The sequence below is a fragment of the Pocillopora damicornis genome, chromosome 10, assembly GCF_964200805.1.
Source record: "Pocillopora damicornis chromosome 10, jaPocDami1.2, whole genome shotgun sequence".
Lineage (NCBI taxonomy): Eukaryota > Metazoa > Cnidaria > Anthozoa > Scleractinia > Pocilloporidae > Pocillopora > Pocillopora damicornis.
In genome coordinates, this window is record NC_142679.1 from 11,661,063 (window position 1) to 11,686,173 (window position 25,111).

At 36.9% G+C, this 25,111-nt stretch overlaps 3 protein-coding genes across 9 annotated transcripts; 2 read left to right on the forward strand and 1 right to left on the reverse strand.

Annotated features, from left to right (window-relative positions):
- The first annotated feature begins 293 nt into the window (after positions 1–293).
- LOC149038919 (uncharacterized) lies at positions 294–5,735 on the forward strand. Its single transcript, XM_089186187.1, has 3 exons — positions 294–510; positions 1,951–2,235; positions 2,637–5,735. The coding sequence occupies exons 1-3, from the start codon at positions 402–404 to the stop codon at positions 2,921–2,923; spliced, it is 681 nt and encodes a 226-aa protein (XP_089042313.1). The 5' UTR covers positions 294–401; the 3' UTR covers positions 2,924–5,735.
- LOC149038920 (uncharacterized) lies at positions 2,796–8,908 on the reverse strand. Of its 4 annotated transcripts, none has more exons than XM_089186180.1 (3): positions 8,214–8,907; positions 6,690–7,611; positions 2,796–2,929 (listed from the first exon to the last, which is right to left on the reverse strand). In XM_089186180.1, exons 1-3 carry the CDS (start codon positions 8,706–8,708, stop codon positions 2,916–2,918), a joined length of 1,431 nt encoding a protein of 476 aa, XP_089042306.1. In that variant the 5' UTR covers positions 8,709–8,907; the 3' UTR covers positions 2,796–2,915. The 4 variants fall into 4 exon arrangements, with proteins under 4 accessions (XP_089042306.1, XP_089042305.1, XP_089042307.1 ...); XM_089186179.1 differs by lacking the exon at positions 2,796–2,929 and adding an exon at positions 6,134–6,189 and having other exon boundaries at positions 8,214–8,908; XM_089186181.1 differs by lacking the exon at positions 2,796–2,929 and having other exon boundaries at positions 6,254–6,911; positions 7,404–7,611; positions 8,214–8,903.
- Positions 8,909–12,495: 3,587 nt separating this feature from the next.
- Positions 12,496–25,052, forward strand: LOC113667596 (uncharacterized). Of its 4 annotated transcripts, none has more exons than XM_089186190.1 (8): positions 12,496–13,328; positions 13,845–13,910; positions 15,388–15,447; positions 16,272–16,358; positions 20,849–20,917; positions 21,231–21,290; positions 22,637–22,939; positions 23,404–25,052. In XM_089186190.1, exons 1-8 carry the CDS (start codon positions 12,680–12,682, stop codon positions 23,697–23,699), a joined length of 1,590 nt encoding a protein of 529 aa, XP_089042316.1. In that variant the 5' UTR covers positions 12,496–12,679; the 3' UTR covers positions 23,700–25,052. The 4 variants fall into 4 exon arrangements, with proteins under 4 accessions (XP_089042316.1, XP_089042317.1, XP_089042318.1 ...); XM_089186191.1 differs by having other exon boundaries at positions 23,407–25,052; XM_089186192.1 differs by lacking the exon at positions 13,845–13,910 and having other exon boundaries at positions 12,529–13,328.
- Positions 25,053–25,111: the final 59 nt, after the last annotated feature.

Genomic DNA, 25,111 nt, shown 5'->3' on the forward strand with positions numbered 1-25,111 from the left:
AGTAATTCCAAGCTTTTTAAATCAGAGTTAATTTGCATAGATGGGAATTTTTGAGAATTCCCAGAAATTCCCAGAAAACTGGGAATTCAGTTTGCAAGGGTCATTTGCATAATTGGGAATTTTTGAGAATTCCTAGGAATTCCCAGAAAACTGGGAATTCAGTTCGCAAGGGTTGCAGCTGGGTGGTTTCTTGTTATTGGCCTTCTAGTTATCTAAAAAATGTGAGGCAAATTAGAACTCTGACCAAAATAGGATGGTAACACATCCGTACGTATATATACTAGGACGAAATTTATATGTTTGTTTTCTGGCTGCTGTTGTAAATATTCATTTTTAATGCCATTTTAGAATGTTCTTCATTTTAATTTTTTTTTATTTCTTAACCTAATTTGTAAGTCAAAATGAAAAGTAGATTCTTAAGGAATATTTCCTTGTGTGTATTTTATATAGGTCTTGACAAGCCTTCTTCCAGCACTGAAACAGTCCCTGCTCTCGAGTCTGAAGAGAAAAGTAAGAGGTCACCATTTGTTCTTATCGATATGGTGTAGGATTTAACCTTAAAAGCAAGCATGTGATGTTTTGGATTTTGCTAAATCAAAAACAGAGGTCACGATTGTAGAGAGTTCAACTCAGTTTATCTACTTTCTTACGTTCAGTTTCAGCTAGTTTTAATTGGTGCGGCAATATCTATAAATATTATAAATATATTGATTTTAAAATTTCTAAGTGACTGAATTTTTGCAGCAGTTCATTTGAAACAGTCCTTAATGTGATCTATCCAAGTTTACTCCATCTTACGTTATTTTATGCCATTCTACCATATTAGCAACGATAAGTGGCCGTTGTACACTGTAGAGCAGGACTGAAATACAAACGAGACAAAATGGCCGCACTGAATGATCATGATCAAAACTTTGATTTCTTTTCTGTATTTCGGGCTTGACTTTTTAAGCCATCCTAGATAACACTTTCATGGTTTCATTATTGTTGTTTTCGAACGCTTTCTGTTATTATCTGGGCAAGCCAAAGAATGTATTTCGTAAACTAGATGCCAAAATACCTGAAAGTGAGATAATAGTGGAATAATAAATCCCTTATTCGATGGTTTAACATATAATACCAGCAGAAATTTTCTCGTTGCTTGTAATTTTACTCACCTCGTAAAATAACACGCAACTCGCAAATATCTGCTTATGTTACATGTGTAATAATTTACATGAAAATATCACCTGCTTGTGATTGGCTGAAAACGAGTAAATTTTTCATTAACACAAGTGCAAAGTTGTAACACAAGTGCGACTTATGTTACAACTTTGCACAACAAAGACAAAGATTATTGCCTTTGAAAAATTTACTCACCAAATTGTACTCGAAATTATGCTATTAGGCAAAAATTTTAATTAATATAAGTATCACTATTAACAATGACAAATGCATGAATATGACCTTCATATATTCTTAACCGTCCAATGACAAATGCGTTGTTAAAGATCTAACATGTATCACTTATAAAATTAGGGAAGAAATTAAGAAATGATTCTCGCGCTAATTGGTTCTGTGATAGTAAGCAATTATTGGAGGAGGTTGGGCATGATATCATGAATTATCAATGCCGATGTCTGAGTTATCTGCCTATTTTTTTACATGTCTGATGTAACATATATGTTGTAGCAAAGAGTATTGCAACTTTCAAATTCTTTCTTATATAAGATTAAACACGTTTCGGATACTCGAAGGGTACTGTGGTTTTCGTTTCTAACAGAAAAAATGCAGAGACTGAAGGTAATGAGCGTTGAGCGTTTAATTGGTTATTTGAGTTGAGGGAAAATACTGGGTATAACTTTTATCGCAGGAAGGTCATAAACGACCTGGAAGGAATCAGGATAACGGAGACTTTCTCCGCAATATTTCCATTTGAAAGTAATTTTGCTTTATTGTCTCATCCTAAAGTCATCCTCAAGTATCTCCCCTACCTTGCATTGGATATGCAAGAAGACAAAGCCTCGGAGATGTTTTGGAGAAGCTTAGGCCTTACTGATGGAGATATTAATGGTATTAAAAAAGACAACGATGAGGACTACGAAAGGTGTTATAAAATGCTCAAAACCTGGTGGCAACGTGATGGTACTTATGTCAATCTTGAAAAAGCCTTAAAGAAGCATGAGTATACAGTGACATTTGAAAAATACTGCCTTAGGAAACATGATCCACCTGCGGGGAAACCTGAGGAACTGCGTAAGTTTCCTAGTAGATTGTTTTTTGAGTCATTCTGGCATTAACTCCAACCTCTGCTTTTTTTGCCTCGGATAACTGATGGTTCACATTTTGTTGCTGCGGGTTCCAAACCCTGACCCCAATCAAGAAAAGCTAATTCTTTCGTAGCTGCCTTGCCTAAGAAAACACCCTTGATTTTAGACAGTTGAGATAGCTGATAAAAGAGACTTCTTCCGCAATGGGTGAAAACCTATACTGGTCTGCGAGAGATAATTCTAAGAACTATGGAAAAGGCTTCTTTCTTATGTCACCAAATAAGTCCCAAACTCACCCCTAGAGCCCACAAAAATGTTTGTTACCGCACTATTTTTGTTTACCTGTACGTACCTACTTGTTTGTTTTATCTATTTTCATCTTCGAAGCAAAAAAGCTGAAGCAAGGATGTGTTAGCAAAGAAGACCTTCAGAACATTTCTTCTAAAGTTCAGCGAAAACGTAAGAGAGTTGGGAGAGCCCTCGGGTTAGACGACGATAACTTGGACGTGATAGAGGAAGAACATCGGGACGACATATCTGAGCAGTCCTACCAGATACTGCTGAAATGGAAGCGGAAGAGGGGAACTGAAGCCACTTACCATGCCCTTTCACGAGCTTTGTGTGATCGCACTGTCATGATGAAACACGTTCTGGATGGTTATTGCCTCACATGAGTAACCCTACAGGTGGAATTAGAACATTGATTCATATATACCTTGTTACGGTTATCATTTAGTTTCCTTCATTACCTCATAATTAGCTGACTTTGGAAACATTCTCGATATAGTTCATATTTCTTTGGACAAGTGAAAACACACCTAGCGACAAAAAGTTTATCCAAGCAATCCTGACAAAGAGGCTTAACTATGTGGGTCAGTTATCCTCTATTTGGCTTACATGTACTTGTTAGTAATGGTAAGGACTAAGTGAGTCCAATTTGGTCTGTAATCAAACGATTGATAACAAAATCGGACGATTGCGCAAACGGGAGTCCGATTTGTTTGTCACGGGTATCATAACAGACCGAATAGGACGACACGAAGTCTTATTACCAATTAGTCATAAAAGTTACAATTTCCGAGGAAAGAGGAATAGCCAAGTTATGAAAGAAAGGGTAAATTTACATTAGAAGACTATTATTGTTAAAGGTTATGAGGAAAGCCCTAAGTTAGCAATCTGTACACTGGTTATATGGTGATTGAACCGAGGTTGTGATTGGTTGATTTAAACTACAACTTTCAGTATGATTCTCTGATTTAATCTACAACTTTAAATGCGATTGGCTCATTCAACTGTCCGATAACAACTTGGCAAGTGAATTAGTGGAAAATAGGAGTTTTTTAAACCAATGACAATCGAGGAAATTGTATTTTTTTAATGATTATTGGAGGAACAGAACGGAACGGAATGAAATTCTGTAATTTGCGAAATGAAATGTCCACTACGGTCGCGAAGAAATCAATGCATCGCCTGTGTGAAAGAAGAATTGCGCTATTTAGCCATAAGATGCAAATTTTTATTTTAGATTTCGTCATCAATGTACGTAGTCGATAATTAATTCGAATGCGTGACATGGCGCTTCTCTGAAAGGACATCCACAGGACAATGTCGCGTGACTAACGGTGCACAAACATATCCAAAATTTTCCCTTGCCGATCTCCTTTTTAGTCCTTGTCAGTAAGATCACTCCACAAAAACTGAAGGAGATCTGGTAAATCATTTGACGCTAAACTTCTCTTCGAACACTCGAGTAACCTAAACTACGGTAACTTGAATGCCATGTTGCCCAGCCTGTTCCAGTTGTTTAGTTAATAAAACGAAGCGTGATCAGTACACGGTAAAAAAACGAGTAAGGCTTGGGTCGGGTTGCGTTATATACGCGACCCAACCCAAACCGCTCTTACTGCGCTGTTTCCTCTTTCTCTTCGTTTTACTTAACTGAACGCGTGGAACAGGCTACATGAAAAAAGTGACAGAAGCGTGACGCATTCTCCCTCAGCAGGAGAACATTACGACAATTTCGCGCCATTTTTCTTTTACAGCAAAAAAGTCTTACGATGGGATGAGACAGTTTTGGTTGGGGATTCGCACGTATTCATGTTGCGAAATTTCAGATTTCCATTTCGCAGTCAAAGATTTTGAGTTCATTTCGCAGATTACAGATTTTAATTTCGTTTCGGTTTACAAATTTGTCATGATTTTAAGATGTTCGTTTAATTAAGATACGGTAGACCTTCGCTGGTGTACTTCACGAAAAAAATTGTTACCGCGCTATTTGTAACGCACCAACATAAGTTATATATCAACATGTATCAATTTTTCCGTTTTAGTTTGGTTTAATCGTAAATCAACTGAGGCACGATCGAAACGGACGATGAGAGGGTTAAATAGTCCCGTCGAAAATTTATTCCAGTCATCGAAAACAGGAATGAACTTTATTTTCCTTGAGTTCACAATTGAATATTTTTAATAAGAAAATCCCACGTTGACTGTTCTGATTTAACTCAGAAAAGAAGAATTCTACCAATGCAAATCCTAAATAAATTTGTAAACCAAGCCTGTTAAACTGTAGTTCAGTCCAATTCGTTTCATAATAATGCGAGAGATTCCAAAGTCATTTGTGCCATAGGATAAACAAAATCCATGTTTTCTTCTATTATACTATCATTTTTCAAGGGGAAAAATTCTCCATTTTGAAGAAAGCCCCAATGTAGAAGTCTGTTTACTTTTTCTATGGTGATTGAAACCAAGGTTGTGATTGGTTGATTTAAACTACAATTTCGCATGTGATTGGTTGATTTAAACCACAATTGAGAATGTGATTGATTCATTGAACTGTCTGATAACAAATTGTCTGTTAACAACTTGGCAAGTGAATTAGTAGAAAATAGTAGTATTTTAAACCAATCACGTGCACGATCAAGGAAATTGTAATTTAAATGATTAGGTGTACTAAGCAGGAGTTAATGTTTTTCAAGACAACAAAATTGCAAGAGCCCTTGGGGCAAGTGCAATATGTAGTCTTTGAATAATTTACAAGTGCTTATTATACCAAATTTCAAGAGAAACCATGTCATTAATAATGAATAATAATTAATAATGATGTTAATAATGAACATGAAAAAACCACCGCAGAAAGTCAAGACAGATGAAATTTTGAAAGCGTGTGCGCTATTTGTAATTTGCACTCTTGTTACATGAGAATGCAGTCCTTCTCAGCCAATAAGGAGTGCGTCATTTTTTTATGTACATAACTGCCCACCTACCCCTCCTCTAACCCAACAACAGTCAATTGATGACAAGTCAGGGTTAATGTTAGGTTAGGGGAGGGGTAGGTGGGCAGTTGCCTAACTACTGATATTGATTCCATCAGGATCATTCTCTATATGTTTATATCCTCAATAAGATGAACCATGTCAAAACAATTTTGCATATGTCAATATGAGACAAATCAAAACAAACATTGTATTGCAGTCCAAACATTTACATTACTTTTTGATTTCTTCAGTTCATAAGTGTTCAAACTTCACTCGACTTCTCCATAATTAAATTTGATCAAAATGTAGTGTATGAATTAAGAAAAAAAATTTTTTTTGAAAAGAAATCCTGACAATGGTTCTGATTTTAATGAGAGGTGCTTGATGCTTACCCGTAACACCTTACATTTGACAACTATTAGCCGAGGTGGCCAGTGGTGGATATTTACCGAGCCACCAGGCAGTAACGCAAGTATTCATCCCCAGCCATGGACACTATATACTCAAAGACTAAGATATTATGCCACAAAAGAGGATTTAAACTCTTTCATTCCTTCAATGATTAGAATATTTTTGGGTGCAAATCCTGCGCAAGTTGCTCGGAGATGAATAGCAAAGGATATACGGATTTTAAACAGCCAATCAGAGTGCACCTCCAGGGCTATCCACTGTATTAGTGTGTACTAAAAAATAATAATTATTTGTAAAACAAACCGTTTTACTACGGTGATAAAATAGGCTCTTGTATTCATTTATCTCTCTTTAATTGTGGATACAAGAATTTATTACAGTTACAATCTAAAACTAAGACAGTTCATGAATCACAATGTTATGACTATTATTTAATAGACTTAAAATCGAGCAAAAGTAATTCTATGGTGATTGATCCACAGTTAAGTGATAAAAATGGTTCTTCAGAATATAAAAATATTAAGTGTGTTGAGGAAGGGATACCCAAGTAAATGTGACAACAAAGAGTGATAGGGGTATGGGTTAAGTCTGCTAACTATTTGTGCGTATCATCAGTTTCTGAAGTATAAAGGAATGTAGGATAGGATGCTAGTCTGCATGGGATTTTATGCCGTTTCAAGGAGTTTTTGACTGCGTACCTGCAAGGGTACTTCCTCTTTTTTCATCCCTTTTTTTCTTCTTTTAGTTTTTCCATTTGCAGACCCTTTATTACCTTCTCCTCCTGTTCCCTCTGCTCCATTTCCGTCACATTCATCTCCTCCTTCTCTTTTATCTCCCGGGTTTGATTTTGTTAGAATATTCATATATCCCAACCATGCAGTTACAACAAATGTCAAAATATTCTGAATCAGTGTTGAAATCAAACTCTCACCCATAGAAGCCTGTGCTACTGCAAACAGATCAAGCATAAACAACACAAACGCAAAGAGGACGGCTACAATCAAAAAGAAAGACATGACAAATATAAATGTTTCTTTACATTTTCCAGAGGAATAAAATTTTTTAGGGAAAACACAATACAGTTCTGACACAAAGAAGAAAAATGTAGCACATAGAGAAATAACAGCCACTAAAACAGTAAAACCCCAAAATGGCTCTGTTATCATACCAAGCAAAATCCACAGTAAATGATGATATGTTATGAATACTGCTGGATAAAGTACAACACCAGAAAAAAGGTTCTCTGTAGTCATCTTCCCATGGCCCTTAGTTAAGTTTAGTTCACTAAAACACTTCAATTTTTTCTGTACACACATACACCAACCTACGCGTCGGAGAAGCACAAAACATATAAATCCAAAGAACACCTTGACATAGATGTCTTGTTCATTTTCAACATCTGTTGCTGATATCCATGTGTAAAGATTAATGAAAAGTCCCCCCAGAAAAAGGAGTGTAGAAAGAAGCATAGCTGCTGCAATCTTACTACTGTCCCATGACTTCAGCTCCACTATTATCCATTGTGATGTCAAAGTACTCATGGTGAGGCTGATAACCAGTAAACTCCAACAAACACCATGCAACAATTGCTTTACACCAGAAAGGTGTGGACCTTTCCTATGGCCTGGGATCACGCACTCAACCGTGTTCAATCTTGGATCTGAAACTGATGGATTGACTGCTATATCCTGCAGCTAAAGAAAAATAACAATAATTATAGTGTAGACACACGTATTTTACGGCATGGATAGTTCATCTAGGTTATAAAAAACACACAAGTCAGCATGTCACAGTGTTGTGAAAGTGAACAGCAATTGAGATCGGGTTAAAAAAAGGGGAATCCACATTTATCTTCGATTAAACACTCTTACATGCTTTGCATCCAAGAGTTACTTTTTAGCAGGGTGGGTCGAGATAGGACGTTTAGCGCACCTATAGTTTTCATTTTGTAACAGAAAAAGAGCATGACTTTTAAAAGATTGAAAACATTGCATTACTTCAACTTGATGAGTTAACATGCTCTCAATTTAATGGTAAAATATAACGGAACAACTTTTAAAAACGAGGGAAATTTCGTAAACGTACGTTCCCAGAAGACTTTTGGATACTGCGGAGGTCCAGATGTCTATCAACATTGCTACTTTCAAAACATTTTAGTCATAGAAGTTATGATGATGACAATACCAGTCTTAGGGTCTTATTACGGCATTTACGCCAAATTGCACAACACACTACGACTCAACAACGAAGTTAAATCAAAAAGCAAAACGCTACACAGAACAGAATGATCATTTACCGTGGAAAGGAAGTACATCATTGTATCTTGTCTGTCGACGGAAAAGCTATTGCAAAATTGTGGCAGAGTTATGTGCAATTTACTTCCTCTTCTGTTTGGATAAATCGCTCCCAGGGAAAACCAGTTCATAGCGGATAGGCTAATTCCTCCGCTGACGTACAAGCATGACATACTCCACTTAAATTTCCTGATTTCAAATGTCGTTGATCGAGAAACATTTTGCTCTAAAGTGCTCAAACTATTACTTCCATTTGACTTTTTGCCAGCTGTCTTCAGGAATTTCACCGTGATGTCGATCAGCAAAGATGGGAGATCCACAGAAGGATAAACAGCCTTCGATATGTTAAGATAATTGTCAAAAGGAGGCTTGGAAGAAGTCAAATACTTTTGTATTTGTTCGTCGCGTTCGATGCAGGTTCCAAGAACGTACTCCAAACGCAACAGAACGATCGCAAAGATGACATTGAGCTTAATATACAATTTACGTGGAACCATGATGACTTCCTCACTGGCACAAAAACAGCACAGGCTTGGTCTCCCAGAAATGATCGATTTGGAACCGAAAGAAACAGGAAAATTATGCAGAAATACAGCCTTCAAGGAGAGAGCTGAGATGGGAAAAACGGAGCTGAGAGGCAATTTCTGTAAATTTTAGATTGATGTAAGAAACTGCTGACATGCGCCTACGTCGGTTTCCCGCTAAATAACAATCTTGAGCCCAGGGTCATTACTGGGATACCTATGGTAGCCCAGTCATAAAATGCCTTTGTTTTTTTGTCGTCTTTTTTACTGGGATACCTGTGGTAGCCCAGTCATAAAATGCCTTTGTTTTTTTTGTCGTCTTTTTACTGGGATACCACACAGGGGCAACACCAGTTTTAAATCTGTGGTACAAGGGAGGTTAGGCTGTAATTTTGATGCATGAGCATTAATGTCAATTCAACTCATGATTTGAGATACTTTCCCCAATTCTATTTAGCTCCCTCACTAATCACCCAAGCCAAATCCGTACACCTTGCATACTGCTTCTCAAACATCACTGATCATCCGCCTCTATTTCCACCATTTTGAAAGGGTTAGTTTCCGGGGCTTCTTGTTTAATCTGACTTCCGGTCATTTCCATTTCCGCTTCCTCATCTTTTAGTTTTGTTGAACATCTTTTAGTTATATAAGGTCACGCGTGAATGAGTCAGGAAAGCGATGTATGCTGCACAACATCGATGTATGACATCCAAAATCGATGTATTCCGGATGAGATTGATTTATTTTATTTTAAGACTTGTATTATAACGCATAACAAAAACGTAATTGAACAAAACATTAATGTATCCATGTTCGATATTTTGTCCGTAAAAGAACCTCATAGTATTATGGCGCAAACGCTCAAAATACTTACAGACGCATACACAAGTCGTATTGTTCGCGGCCAGTCCACACTAAAAGATGTTATTGAGCGGTTATTTTGGAACGAATTGAGTCGCGACCGCTTAAAAGCCATGAAAGCCTTGTATGCCTTGTATGCCTTGTATGCCAAGTATGCCAATGTCTTAGTTGAAAAACGTACACTTGTTGTAAAAAGCAAAATCTGAAATCTGAAACCAAACTATATATACTCTATGCAATCTACTGAACAACACTACTACCGTAAGACTGAAGAACATAACTATAATGGATGCAAACTGCTGGTGAAGAAAGGCGCCATGTTGGATTCACTTGATGCCAAGGAACGTAGCTACTACAACAGTGCGAATGGTATTAATTTCACGATCAGAATGGTGAATCTTATGTTTGTTTTCATTGTAGTTATATGGATATTCTTTTTTAACAAATACATGATCCAAAATCCTGTGTTTTTTGTGTATAATGTTATTATGCTAAGTATTGTTTACGCAATTGTCTTGTCACAGGCGGCATGAACGCGTCACGCGCTGTGTGACGAGAGGAACCGTTGAAAATTTGAACACGTTATAAGGAATAGTATAGGGAACGAAATATGGTCCATTTACAACGATAAATATTTCGAAATATGAACATTTTTCTCTTAAAATCAATAAAACTTACTCATAACCCTGTGTATCCGTTGTAGTTTCTGGCGATTTCTGCCGTTTTAAGCTTGCTTTACCATCACTGTTATTCCCATCATCTATTTTTATTACGTTGGTAAAGTCTGTACAGACATCACACCAAGCAACTCGCGCGCATGGTAAGAAGACTATATTGAAGGCTTGAAATTATATTACGATCGATTTTCATTAAGAAATGGGCCAGGAATTTTCCACAGTAGTGCAAATAATCGTGAAGGCTGATCGCGGAAAAGCGATTGCGTGACGCTCGGTAAGCTGTAGGGTATCCAGTCACCTCGCCACCAAGCAGACTCGCCACCAGCGAACTCGCCACCAAGGAACGATCTCGCCACCAACGTACTCGCCACCAAGCGAAGTCTTCTCGCCACCAACCACCAATAAAGAGATTAGTCGAGGACAGTAGGATGTTCGGCTGATAAGTCTGTACTCAAACTTTATAAACGTATGTTGTCGAAAGCACGTTCGAAACCGATAAGTTTGTTCGCTTGTCTGTACTCAAACTTTATAAACGTATGTTGTCGAAAGCACGTTCGAAACCGATAAGTTTGTTCGCTTGTCTGTACTCAAACTTTATAAACATATGTTGTCGAAAGCACGTTCGAAACCGATAAGTTTGTTCGCTTGTCTGTACTCAAACTTTATAAACGTATGTTGTCGAAAGCACGTTCAAAACCGATAAGTTTAGTTTTAATACAACTGCTATCGAGTTTCATTTCATCACTTATTTCTTCCCATGAAGTTTCATTTTCTCTCAAGTAAGTTTTTATTCCTCGCATCGAGTTTTGCAATTTCTCCTCGCTTACGTGCAAAAGACAAACACGATACGTTTCGATGTCAATGAGTTAGGAACGGAACACATCTAACACGTCGCTGAAGGTCATAATTTAAATACAGACAAGCGCACAAACGTATCGGCTGATTTGAATTGTGCTCGTTCGAACATCCTACTCTCCTCGACTACTTTATTCTAGTTTATCTCTTTATTGGTGGTTGGTGGCGATGTGGGGAATTAGTAAGGATAGCCCACACTGTCTCGTCTTCACTAGATTTTTATTCTTCTCCTCTCCTATTCTCGCTAGGTTTCACAACTGTCACAACTCCTCGACTCGACTCGACTAAATTCAGAGTTCTTTTGTTCCGTTCCCTTTTGTTTTGTCTTTTTTGTTTTAGCTTTTCGTTTGTTTCCGGCTTCGCCTCTTTTGATCATGAAGTCGGTAATAATTTAAAATAACGTTAACGATCAAAGGTGGTGTGAAATAACTTTTTGTTCTCACCTATTGATTACAAACGAGCTCCTATTGTTCTCATCCGACATGAAGGGAAATATTTCTTCCACCACTTTGACGGCATCACCTTACTCGAGATAACCTTAGCGCAAATCATTCAAATCTAAATTTCATAATCGCTATTTGATATCTATTTCGAGAAGACTTCGCTTGGTGGCGAGTACGTTGGTGGCGAGATCGTTCCTTGGTGGCGAGTTCGCTGGTGGCGAGTCTGCTTGGTGGCGAGGTGACCGGTAACCAGCTGTAGGATGACATGTTATTATATACCATGTTATTATATACCATATATTTTATATACCTCGACTACTTTATTCTAGTTTATCTCTTTATTGGTGGTTGGTGGCGAGTACGTTGGTGGCGAGTACGTTGGTGGCGAGATCGTTCCTTGGTGGCGAGGTGACCGGTAACCAGCTGTAGGATGACATGTTATTATATACCAGACGTAGAAACTCTTCAGATTCTCAGTCTGCATTTTGTAACCACTCTGAAGTCTGCAGTCTATATTTTGTATCCGGTCTGCAGTTTGCTGTCTGCATTTTGTACTAACAAGTATCCGTGGCATCAATACAGTTTATTTTTGGTTACATTTATTCGCACAACACACATAATCTACACAAAATACCTGTGTGTGAGGTAATGGTACAACAAGGTCAACTTAAGGTAGAAGGGGTTAACGTGGAAGAATAAAGCTAACTAGGACATATCGTAAGTCTTACATGAACCTTATAGCATGAATATTGTCAGCCATTTTGTCGTCTATATGGCATTCGGCTTATATACCATTATTATCCTCAATACATATTATGCCCTATACTTTACACATATATAACGTTAAATAACTCCCCATACATGACCGATCTTGGCCAGTTGTCGACTATACCGCTGAAAAAGGGCCAAAATGACCCTGGGCTCGAAATTGTACTCAGTATGACGGATTGCATCCGCCAACTTCCACTATGCGCACGCAAGCTGCTATGAAAGATCCTTTGGGATGAAGTTGAACACTACGGCATTGCATTCAGGCTGAGAGTCAGCCAAACCTTGGTCTCACCAAACGTCTGCGAGAGGTTTGTAACAATCACCATTTAAGTTCCACATGCCGGTTTCTCAACCGATGCATAACCTAGGAGTCGTCGGAAAAGGCATGGCTTTTGGGAGAGACCCAAAGCCCATCAAGGCCATCTATGCAGTAAGGGAAGTTGATGACATAGACATCCCCACAATTTACAAAACAAGGGGAATGGCTTGTGCCGTTAAAGTTGGAGGGAGGTCACGTTTGCTAACTTGGCAAGGTGTAATCAACGAACAAGATCAAGCTAAGACAATAAAATTGCATCGGTCTTCGAAAAATTTTTTTACTGACCAGAAAAATTATCGGCTCGAAATGTTACAGATCAATCAAGTTGGCAGTTTCTCGTTCATTTCAGTAAAAGGAGGCAATAATACATCCACGCTAAATGAGGATTTTATAATTCTTGAGTTGAGAGTTCCAGGAAGTACTGAAAACATTGACGATGTGTCTGCGTACTCAATCATGGGATACAAAGAAATAGTGAAATTCACATTCAAGTACAGTCAAGAAAAGAGAAAGTACGAACTTCATTCTTCTGACAAGGATTGTATTTTTGAGAAATCTTTCATCCTTGGATCCCCAATCATTAACGACAAGGACCAGGTCCTTGGTGTAGTAGGAGAGGATCGTGATGGAAAACTTCGTCCCTACTTCTTAACAGAGACAGAAATTGGTAAGTAAAGATGGCTGAAAACAGGAAGTCTCAAAACGTTAGTTCCGTTGTGTCGACTGTTCTGTTGTGAACAGTTTTACATGTCAAGATTGTTGTTTGAAGTAGTTCAAAAAGTAGACGCTAGCCACCTTCTCAGTAGTTATTTGCTTAAGACCTGCAACCAAAAATGCAGGACACTCCAGACCAAGAAAAAAAGAGGGCTAGAGACTCAGATTAGAGAGAGTATTATGCTTGTTTTTGTTCTTGAAAAAACATTGAAATGTAAGGAGGAATTACAACTTACAATGTTACTTCTTTTACATAAGATGCCAACAGTACAACATAAGCAGTACAGATGATAGTTGACAATTACAGACAAAACAGTGAAAGAGCTTTTAGATTCTTCTGCGCTTTTTCCCAAATTGATGAAACAAGTCAAATGTACTATAAATCCTATTAAGTTTATTTGTAAAACACAATTTTTTAGTATATGTTCAACTATAATCCTCCTTTTAAAAAATGGTATGTGTGGAACAGAATATCAAGAAAAGGAACCTAGTGAGGGTGCCACTGGCAGTGTTTCAGATATCCCAAATTCCTGTGGTATGTAATTTCAATGTGTGTATATTACTTGTACATTAATATTACTAAATCTATTTTTGATTATTGCACAGCCACATCTATCATACAATTTGTATAAGATGCATTAATCAATTGAAGTCTCAGCCCCTGAAATCTTCCTTGCCATTTTGAATGGTAATGAAGTGATGTGTTTACTGTAAACTGACGATTACTAAGGCCCTCCACTGATTTAAGGCCATGCAAGTACATGCAAGTACATAGTACATGCAATTATAATCTCCATAGACATAAGCTCCCTCCCAAAGCCTTCTCTCATTTTCACTCTTGAGAAATAGGAACTCTTTGCTGCTTCAAACAGAACATTTGAAAAATTATTGCAATTTTTTGAAAGCAAGCTGGCTGGTAGCAACAGAAGAACCAAACAAATGTTTGTAAACATACCAAGCACAGTAATTGATATTATTATAACATGAGTAGAGATGAAAGTCCTCAAAGAGAAAAAAAAATGGACTGTCCAGGTTTTAATGGTTTTCATGCTCAGTTGGATTAGTAAGATTATGTAAGGTAATAAAACTCATACATGCCTAACACTTGTATAATACAATATTAAATAGCGCCATGTTCAAAAACAAGAGTAGAAAACAGGAACGATGAAAAATATAACCAAAGTGGCATGACTGTTAAAATTCATACAAATCATGATGGTGTCAAATGTGTAGGTCTATCAAAGCTATTTTATCATGATGATCTCTGGTCATCAGAGTATAGCAGGCTGCAGAAATTACACAGTCCACCCTTCAGATTAAAAAACTTCAGGCAAAGGTATTAAGTATCAACCTGCTGAACTATTTCAGTTTGTAAACTATTGCAGATTGTGAACTTTGATGGTTTGACATTTTTGACAGCTTCAGTCTTGTTTAGCCAATCAGTTTATTTGAACTATTCTAACAAGGATTCTGATTGGCTTATTGTAGTGTGCTTTTTGAGAGTATAGAGCATTCTGACAACACTGTTGTTTGCTTTGCAAATAAAGTTTGTCTGGAAAATTAAAAGGGAGGCATTGGGAATTTAACAGATTCTTTATAATAGGAGAAGTGGAGAGAAACATTTGACTGTATGTCTCAAGTTTCTCCCTACACTTTTGTGCTCAAGCTGCTTGCTTTGTACTTTGCAACACAATAGAGCACAGGCTTCTCTATTTATAAAATAAGCCCTCCTGTTTGCTTATGTTAACCAAGTGAAGAGTTTCTTGTTATTGGCTCTCTAGTTATTTAAAAACTGTGAGGCACTAGAACTTTGACCAAAATAGGATGGTAAAATATCCATACTTGGACAAAATTTGTATGTTTGTCTCCTGGCTTCTATTGTTAATATTAATTTTTAAGGCTATTTTTGAGTGTTCTTCATTTTAATTTGTGTCTTTTTTCCTCAACCTAATTTGTAGTCAAAATGAAAAGTAGATTCTTAAGGAATATTTCCTTGTTTTTATTTGTAATAGGTCATGACAAGACATCCTTCAGTACTGAAACAGTCCTTGCTCTGGGGTCTGTTGAGAAAAGTAAGAGGTTACCTATTGTTCTTATCCAATCACATTAAAATAAGATGGTGTAGGATTCAGCCTTATGTGCAAGCATGTGATGTTTTGGATTTTACTAAATCAAAAACAGAGTTCACAATTGTAGAGAGTTCAAATCAGTTTATCTACTTTCTTATGCACAGTTTTAGCTAGTTTTAATTGGTGCGGTAATATCCATGAACAAATACGTAAATGACTGAGTTTATGCAGCAAGTCATTTGCAACAGCCCCTAATATGATCTATCCAAGGTTACACCATCTTATGTTATTTTACTCCATCCTACCATATTAGCGATGATATGGGGCCATAGTACACCATAGAACAGGGCTGAAATGCAGATGGAAGATGGAGAGAGAAAATGGCTGCACTGAATGATCAAAACTTAAATTTGTTTTCCGTATTTTGGACTAACCACCTTCTCAGTAGTTGTTTGCTTAAGACCTGCAACCAAAAAAGCAGGACACTCCAGACCAAGAAAGGAAGATGGCTGGAGACTCTTAGATTAGAAATAATATTATGCTTGTTTTTGTTCTTGAAAAAAACATTGAAATGTATGGAGAAATTACAACAATGTTATTTCTGTTACATAAAATGCCAACAGTATAACATAGGCAGTACAGGTGATAGTTGGTAATTACAGACAAAACAGAGAAAGAGCCTTAAAAATTCTTCTGAGCTTATTCCCAAATTGATGAAACAAGTCAAGTGCACTATACATCCTATTAAGTTTATTTGTAAAAAACAATTTTTTAGTTTATATTCAATTACGATTCTTCTTTTTTTTTAAATTGTATGTGCGGAACAGAATATCAAGGAAAGGAACCTAGTGAGGGTGCAACTGGCAATGTTCTACAAGTAGATATCACAGATGCCTCTAATAAGAAATATTCTGGTATGTAATGTGTGTGTATTAATTGTACATTGTCTGTGGTATGAAATATCAATGTGTGTATATTAAGTGTACATTAATATTACTCAATCTACTTTTGATTATTGCACAAGTTGCTGTAGCTACATGTATCATACAATTTGTGTAGGATGCATTACTCAATTACAGTCTCAGCCCCTCAAATCTTCCTTGCTATTTTGAATGGTAATGTAGTGATGTGTCTACTATAAAATGCTGCTTATTGAAGGGCCCCCCGCTAATTTAAGGCCCCCTCCTGGTTATCGTAAGGTCCATCTACTTGTATTAACAAATTGGTACATGCAATTATAATCCCCTATTGATATAGGCTCCCTCCTAAAGCCTTCTCTCTCTTTCACTCTCGAGAAATAGAAACTCTTTACTGCTTCAAAGAGAACTAGGTCATTTGTAACAGTCCCTAGTATGATCTACACCATCTTGTGTTATTTTTTATGTATTCTACTATGTTAGCAACAATAAGGGATGGTAACACACTGTAGAACAGGGTTGAAATACAGACAGAAGACGGGGTGACAAAATGGTCGCAGTGAATGATCAAAAATTTGATTTCTTTTCCATATTTTGAGCTTGACCTCTTAAGCGCATCCTTGAGAACACTTAAATGGTTTCAGTAGTGTTGTTTTCCTCCTTTGTTTATGCTTTCTGCAATCTTTATAGTTGTCTGGCTCGAAAAGCCAAAGGAAGTATTTCATGAACCAGATGTCAAAATACCTGAAAATGAGATAATAGTGGATAACAAATCCCTTATTTGGTGGTTTAACATATAATTCGAGCAGAAATTTTGCTCATTGCTCTTGAAATCCTCACCCTGTAAAATACTACACAACTCCCAAAATATCTGTCTGTACTACAAGTTAGACTATTGAATAAGGTGAAAATATGGTGTTAGTATCAATATCACCATTAAGTATATGACAAATGCGCTACTAAGACATAACATGTAAAATCAGGGAAGAAATCAAGAATTGATTCACTTTAAACAAGTGAGAAAAATATAAATATCTAATTTAGGGTTGTGATATAAAACTTTTTAAGCACAAGTGCTGTCAAGTATATTTTTCATTCTGGTTGAAACGAGTAAAAACAATTGTGTGGTATACTCAACCATTAATTCTTTACAAGGGAATGGCGATAGAAGAAATTGCGAGAAAAAAGCATGGAAACATTCAAAATTTAAACAGGGTTTAAAAGCTTGCCTACGAACTAACAAATTAGGAACAAAACCACATGATTGTTCCAGGTATTAAGGAATTTAATCAGTATATTACGAATTCTATTCATTTTGAGAAAAACTTGGAAGTAAATTGTTGGGAATTTTAATTAATGGATTCTTTATTTTAAGAGAAGTGGGGAGAAACATTTGACTATGTCTCATGTTTCTCCCTACACCTCTTTTTAGTGCTCTAGCTGCTACCTGTGCAACAGAGCATAGTCAAGGCTTCTCTATTTGATAGATAAGCCCTCCTAACCCACCCCCCCCCCCTGTTGAAGTCCTAAATGTAATAAAGTCCTAAATGTAATAACATTTGGTCCTAAATGTAATAAAGTCCTAAATGTAATAACATTTAGTCCTAAATGTAATAAGCCTCTAATGCAATCGTTTAACTCCTGCAGTGCATTGTTGTTATGGCGGACATCCACATTGATATGTTAGTGACAGCTGTTGCTCCAAAGAAACCGCTGACCAGTATACATGTTACATTATGGGCCCGCTGATATCAATCAGCGTCTTTTTACTCGCTAGACATAAGAAATATCAGCAGTCGAAGTATGGTCCTTAAAGCGGTTTATTGATCGAGTTCAAGAAAATCATTTCCAGCGCAAAGTGGGCAAGTGCTTGGCTGGAAGCTCAATAGGATGGAATCGATTGGCACGTAACCATTAAGTCTTTTTGGAAAAGAAATTTATTACAATTTATGATGAACTAGCATGCTATTGTTGTTGTTATCGTTCGTGTTAAAGTCTTTAGAAGTGATGCACCATTTTAGACCAGTTTGAATGATTTCTGTTATTGTTATTATCAGTAGCGTTATTGAAATTTTGCACATCAATGTTATTCAGTGTCAATTGATTCTAATGAAGCATTTGAGTTCATTTTTAAGAATGAATATCCTGATTTATTCAATTTTGAACCTGGGGTGTTGCATTTCCAGCCCTCTATGGCTTTACTCCACCTCAGTAATCAGTTCATGTACCATATGACTATAAGTGGAAACTGTTGAGCTTTCTTTTTTCATTCATCTATTTATGTATTCATTTTCTCCCCTCACGGCGGGGAGAAGAGGTGAAGACAAAAAATGAAACATAAACTTGAGATCAACTTTAAAATGTATGTTTTCCTAATATTTCGGTTCGGGAACTGATGAAAAAAATGAATGGTTCATTAGACCACCAACTGACCATCATGTGTTGAATGGTGTAGCTCAATGGTTCAATTTGACTCTTGCGTGGAAAAAGTCAACATGTCGAGACCTGTGATCGTGAAATGGGATAACATATCATTGGTCAGTCGATATCTTGCTCTGCAAGTCACATTATCATATAGCTAGCAGCGCACGCGGGCAAGATGAAGTGAATCCTGTGTTCTGATTGGCTACCTGAGCGGACATGATGGGCCCACCCTCGCCCGTTCGGGATCCCCCGTATTGATCCCACGCAAGAAAACTTACAAAGTTCGTAACTTTTGGACAATGTTTTCATATATACATAGAAAAAATAAATGACCCTCTTGGGTTTATTGTGCTGCAAACACAGTTGGCTTTCACTATCGGCTCTCGAAATAAACAGGCCATTCTTGATTCTTATCAAAGCGAAATCTTTTGCTATACAATGAATCCTTTAATGATTAAGCCAAGAGAATATAAACTCTCTTGTATGGTCAAGATTACTGGATATTAGCCTCGTTCTTTTTCTACTTTTTTATGGACCGTGACTTCGTCTCAGTCCATAAAAGCGCAAAAAAAGAAAAGAACTCGGCCAATATATAGCCATTTTGACCTCACGTTTGGTCAATAACGCATATGAATATATTTTATGCAAACTCGTACAAATCTGGCAAGGGAAGACAGTACAAAAAATGCCCTTCTGAGCCCAGAATTTGTCTAACGTATAAGTCGGTGGACTTCTTTTTCCTTGCAATTTGGTTCTTCAAGTGTTAACTTCAGCACTGAGGACAGAAATATTTCGTCAAAATCTGTTACACTTAAGAGTCTGAGCCAATGATATAGAGAGAGCTATTAGTCAACGTTCTCGTTGCTTCTGCGTCCGTCAATTTGATGCCAAAAGCACATCAGTATTAGAATAAGGTTTTGTAGCCAATGCTTCTCAACCTACGTCTTTAACAAATAAAAAGCCGCTGATTAATATCAGTGAGCCCGCAATATTCCATAAATATTGGTCAGAGGATTCTTTGGTGCAACAGCTGTCACTTTAACATCTCAATGTTAGCGCAGTTAAACGATTGCATAGGAGGCTTATTACATTTAGGACCGAACGTTATTACATTTAGGGCTTTATTACATTTAGGACCAAATGTTATTACATTTAGGACTTTATTACATTTAGGACAGTTATTACATTTAGGACTTCAACACCCCCCCCCCCCCCCCCCCACAACCCCCTACACCTTCAAAGTTTCTAAGCCCAGGGCTTGTAAGCAGCAGTTTGCAGTTGTACTTTGCATGCTAGAGGTGCATGTTTGAAAAGTAAGAATGAACAAACAAGAGCACGAATCTGAATGGTGGAATGCAGTCAATGAATGTACAGTTTAAGTTTAGAACAAGTCTAGGTGTAAGACCTGCAATTCAATCTACCACTAAGCTGAATAATGGAGCTTTTAGGAGGCAGAGAAATTTATGCCATGTTTGGTACCAGGCTTCTGTATGAAATTTCCCAGTCTGTCTGAGACTGATGCATGGGTCACCACGCAGTTACATTCTTCAAGGAAAAAGCTAACAAGATATAATTTTGTTTTACAGCTAATGGAGCAAATTGAAATCTGTTCGACAGCTTCCTTATTTTGATTGTATGTTTTTTTTCATCTAATCATGGATATGTATGCATGCATGACATGTATATATTATCACTAAATTCTCAATAAGAAAACATGTTTAACTATGGAACTATAAAGCTCATTACAATGCATATAGATATTTTGAAGGTGACTGATGTCCTACCAATTTGCTTTAGCTATCATACTGGTTACAGGACCAATTAGTAATTCACGGTATGAGAAGAAATATCATGTACAGTTTAAGATCAAACAATAAAAACAATTCAAAAACATAAGAAAATTCCTCCCTAGGTTTGGCCATTTACTACGCTTAAATGTATAGTTTTTGAAGTGTGAAAATTTAGTCTCTCAATAATGAATGAATCATCAATATTCTCAGCAGGACTTAGAAAAGATACTGAAAAAGATGTGAACTTCTCACACCTGAATTTTTTATTAACAGCTCCAGTACATCCATCAGATCAGGAAGAGGGTAAAGAATTGGGGAGCAAGCAGCATGAAGTTGTGTTTGGTAATTTTTTTGTAACTGATTGTTGTTAGTATTTGTTTGCTCATGTTCACCAACTGAAGGGTTTCTTGCAAATTTGGCTCTGCAGTTATCTAAAGACTGTGAGGCATTAGAACTATGACCAAAATAGGATGGTGAAATATCCATACTAGGACAAAATTTGTATGTTTGTTTCCTGGCTACTATTGTTAATATTCATTTTTAATGCCATTTTAGATTGTTCTTAATTTTGATTATTATCCTCAACCTAATTTGTAAGTTGAAATGAAAAGCAGATTCTTAAGGAATATTTTCTTGTGTTTTTTTTTTTTTAAAGGTTATGAGAAGACATCCTCCAGTACTGAAACAGTCCCTGCTCAGGAGTCTGGTGAGAAAAGTAAGAGGTCACCTTTTGTTCTTATCCAATCACTTTAAAGAGAGATGGTGTAGGATTTAGCCTCATGTGCAGGCATGTGATGTTTTGGATTTTGCTAAATCAAAAACAGAGTTCACAATTGTAGAGAGTTTAGCAACTTTCCTATGCACAGGAAACTGAAACTGTGATTGATTTTATGCAGCAGGTCATTTGTAGTAATGCATAATATGATCTATTCAAGGCTACGCCATTTTACGTTATTTTACACCATTCTATCATATTAGCGACGATAAGGGACGGTAATACATTGTAGAACAGGGCTGAAATACAGACGGAAGGCGGAGAGACAAGATAGCGACACTAAATGATCAAAACTTTTGTTTTCCGTTTTCGGGCTTGACCTCTAACGTGTATCTTAGAGAACACTTTAATAGTTTCATTAGTGTTGTTTTCGTCCTTTGTGCAGGCTTTCTGCATTCTATACAATTATATGGAGAAGTCAAAGGATATATTTCCTAAACTAGATGCCAAAATACCTGAAAATGAGACAATAATGGAAAAATAAATCCCTTATTCAATGGTTTAACATGTAATTCAAGCAGAAATTGCTCTTATTTTCCTCACCGTGTAAAAGACTATGCAACTTGCAAAATGTTTGTTTGTATTGCATGTTAAATCATTGAATAAGGTGAAAATATGGCATTAGTATCAATATCACTATTAACTATGACAAATGCGCTATTAAGATGTAACACGTATCGTACGTAAAATTAGGGGAGAACTCAGGAATTGAATCACTTTTAACAACTGAAAAAAATTATCAGATGCTGCTTTACCTATTAATTTGTCGGGTGATAGTAATTATCATGTTTAGAGCAGTCACAGTATGATCCTGGCATCAGTTTGCATGGCACCATTACTTGACCTCACTAATTTAGGTCATTTAGGGTTGTGATATTGAACTCTCCAAGCACAAGTGCTGTCAAGTGTCTCTTTCATTCTGGTTGATACGAGTAGAAACAACTGTGTGGTAGACTCAACCATTAATTCCTTACAAGGGAATGGCAATAGAGGTCATAGAGGAAACTGCGAATAGAAAAGCATGGAAGCGTTCAAGATTCAAACAGGGTTTAAAACGGTGCCTACGAACTATCAAATGAGGAACAAAACCACATGATTGTTCCACATCTTAAGGAATTAAATCAGTATATTATAAATTCCATTTATTTTGATTTGAGAATTCAAAGAATATACAATGAGGAAAAAAAGAAGGTAGAGGTGGCTTATGCAGTGTATAAACATCCATAAATAGGGAACAAAGAAATCCCAAATAGTAGTATCATAGAAGTTCATTCTTTTTTCAAAAGTCAGAATGGGTAACATTCCTCTTGAATGGTTTCCATACCTTGCATTGGATATACAAGGCGACATGGAATGGAAAAAGCTTGGGAAAAGCTTAGATCTGAGTGATGCGGAACTCAATGGTATTGAGATAGACAACGATGAGGAATACGAGCGAAGTTATAAGATGCTAAAAACTTGGTGGCAGAAAGGTGCTGCCTCCTATGACAAGCTTGCGTCTGCCCTAAGAAAGCATGATCTTGAAGAGATTCGTCGAGACTTCTGTCTTATGGAATGCACTCCACCCCTAAAGGAAGTTGTGAATTTGCGTAAGTAACAGAATAATTTCTTAAGCTCTTTGCATTAACTTAAACTATCAAGCTCTTTCTCCTTTCAACCATGACCCCATTCAGGACAAGCAAATCGATTGAAGCTGTCTTTCATACGGTGGCAGCACTTGCTCCTTTAAACCCTGAGTTAATAACTGAAGGAAACACAGAGAAGCGCATTTCATAATGATGGACTCACAATTGAAAACCTTTGAATAAGTGTTCTTCATTGTAGAATGCTAAATACAGCATCATATTCCGTTATTGTTGTCAATCATGCAACCTTCATTGTCCTGTTGAGCACAGATTCACAGATTCTGAACCTCCGTATCAAACTTCAAACTTGTCATAGAGAAGTTCAGTTTATTTGCCTATATTTGATGCCATAAGTTGTAATTCACTTCATAAGTTGCTTATACATTTGTTTCCTTACACATTTTTTGTTTGGTTTTTTCAATATAAAGCAGGGAACCTAAAGGAGGGACCAATAGACAGAAGAGATTTACCAGACATAGCTGAGGCCGTGATGGGAAAATGTAAAAGACTGGGTAGGGCACTTGGGGTAAAAGATAATCGATTAGATAAGATAGTGATGGACAACCCAAAAAAAGGTTCTGAGCAGTCCTATCAAATATTAAGAGCATGGAAGCAGGCCAATGGTAATGGTGCTTCTTACTATTCCCTAGCGCAAGCCTTGTATGACCGCACTGTCAATTTGGGTGTAGTTGTGAGTGACTTTTGCCTCAAGAAAACCCACTGATATTGTGGCCACAGGTGAAACCTTTTCTGAGTGGTTGTTTTCAGTGTGGAAAGCTAGCCAGAAAAATTTCTCAAGTTTAGTAAATTTTACATCTTTGATAGTAATATGCAATCTTGTCATTGCAAGAATTTCGTTGTTAGACTATATTCACAAAATACTCACAAGTTTGATGGAGAAGAGGGTGGTGGGGGAAGGGGGGCACCAGTCATCTTTCTGGATATTCCCCTAGGTCTCTCCATACACTGGTGGCCCCTAAATCCAAGTAGTGTTCCTGATGTTTTAAATTATTGTGTCTGATATTTTTATTTTTGTTGCTGTTGTTCACTTGTGTAGTAATAGTAGTCACGTGAATTTAAAGACAAGGAAAAGCTTGGTGCCATCAATTTACATACATTTGAAGCTAGTACATATAAAGCAAAAAAGCAGGGTCAAAAGCGAAAAAATGTAATTTGTGATAATCGCAATTAGCATAAATTAAAATTTTGCCAGCATTTATCAGAGGACTGAAGGGGAGTGCAGTGCGGGGAGAGTTATGGGATCGTAGTTTGTAATAATTATTTGAGATCATCAGTAGGGCGAGGTATTTTACGGTCAGCCTTCGCCATGTTAAGTTGGTCGGTTTCATTTTTGTATAAATTTATTAAATCTTTTTTGTTTAGTTTTTTCCTGGAATATCGTCATATTCACATCAGGTTTTACTAAGAGCTGTACTCGCATGCTTCTTTAAGTAACTTTTATGTACTTGTGTATATCATGTTATTCATAGGATACCCTAAGACCCGGAAGATGGCACCACTGCCGTGGTCAGGGGTACACGTTCTCTTCTTTTTTTATTCCAAGTGCCGGTTTTATGGGTTTTCGTGTTTGGCTTTTGTGCATTCAGTTTCCTTCACTGAACTGTAATTATGATGAGCTCTTTTAAGCATAATAGCTTTAGATAAACGGACTTGGCTAGCCAACGCGCCCAGATATCAACAATTTTTGTGCTCGGTCGAGTAGTGGCGGCAAAATAGCCAAGGGGAACTAAGGAAATGAATGGTAGGACTTGGTCCTTAGAAGCTTTTTATCTCCACTGACTGCGGGAGAATCTGGCATTGGCTACTCAAAAAAGAGATTTTTTAATGAGAAAAAAATTACTACATTTGAATAGTATTCAATTCCATGCCCCTACCTGGGAGAAAAATAATTTTCTACTTGTGAGTAACTAGATAAATTAAGCAGACAAAAGAATCCAGTTTATTACGATTACGCATCTCCTCTTTGTTTGTGAGAAATAAATGTGCAACTTTTTTTCAGTAGAACATGATTAGTGTAATCTTCATGAAACTTTTTTGATTAAAACCAAATCTACGATGTATCTGTGGCAGTTGTATGCAACAGAAAAATGTCGCTCGATAAGTTTTAAAAACCTG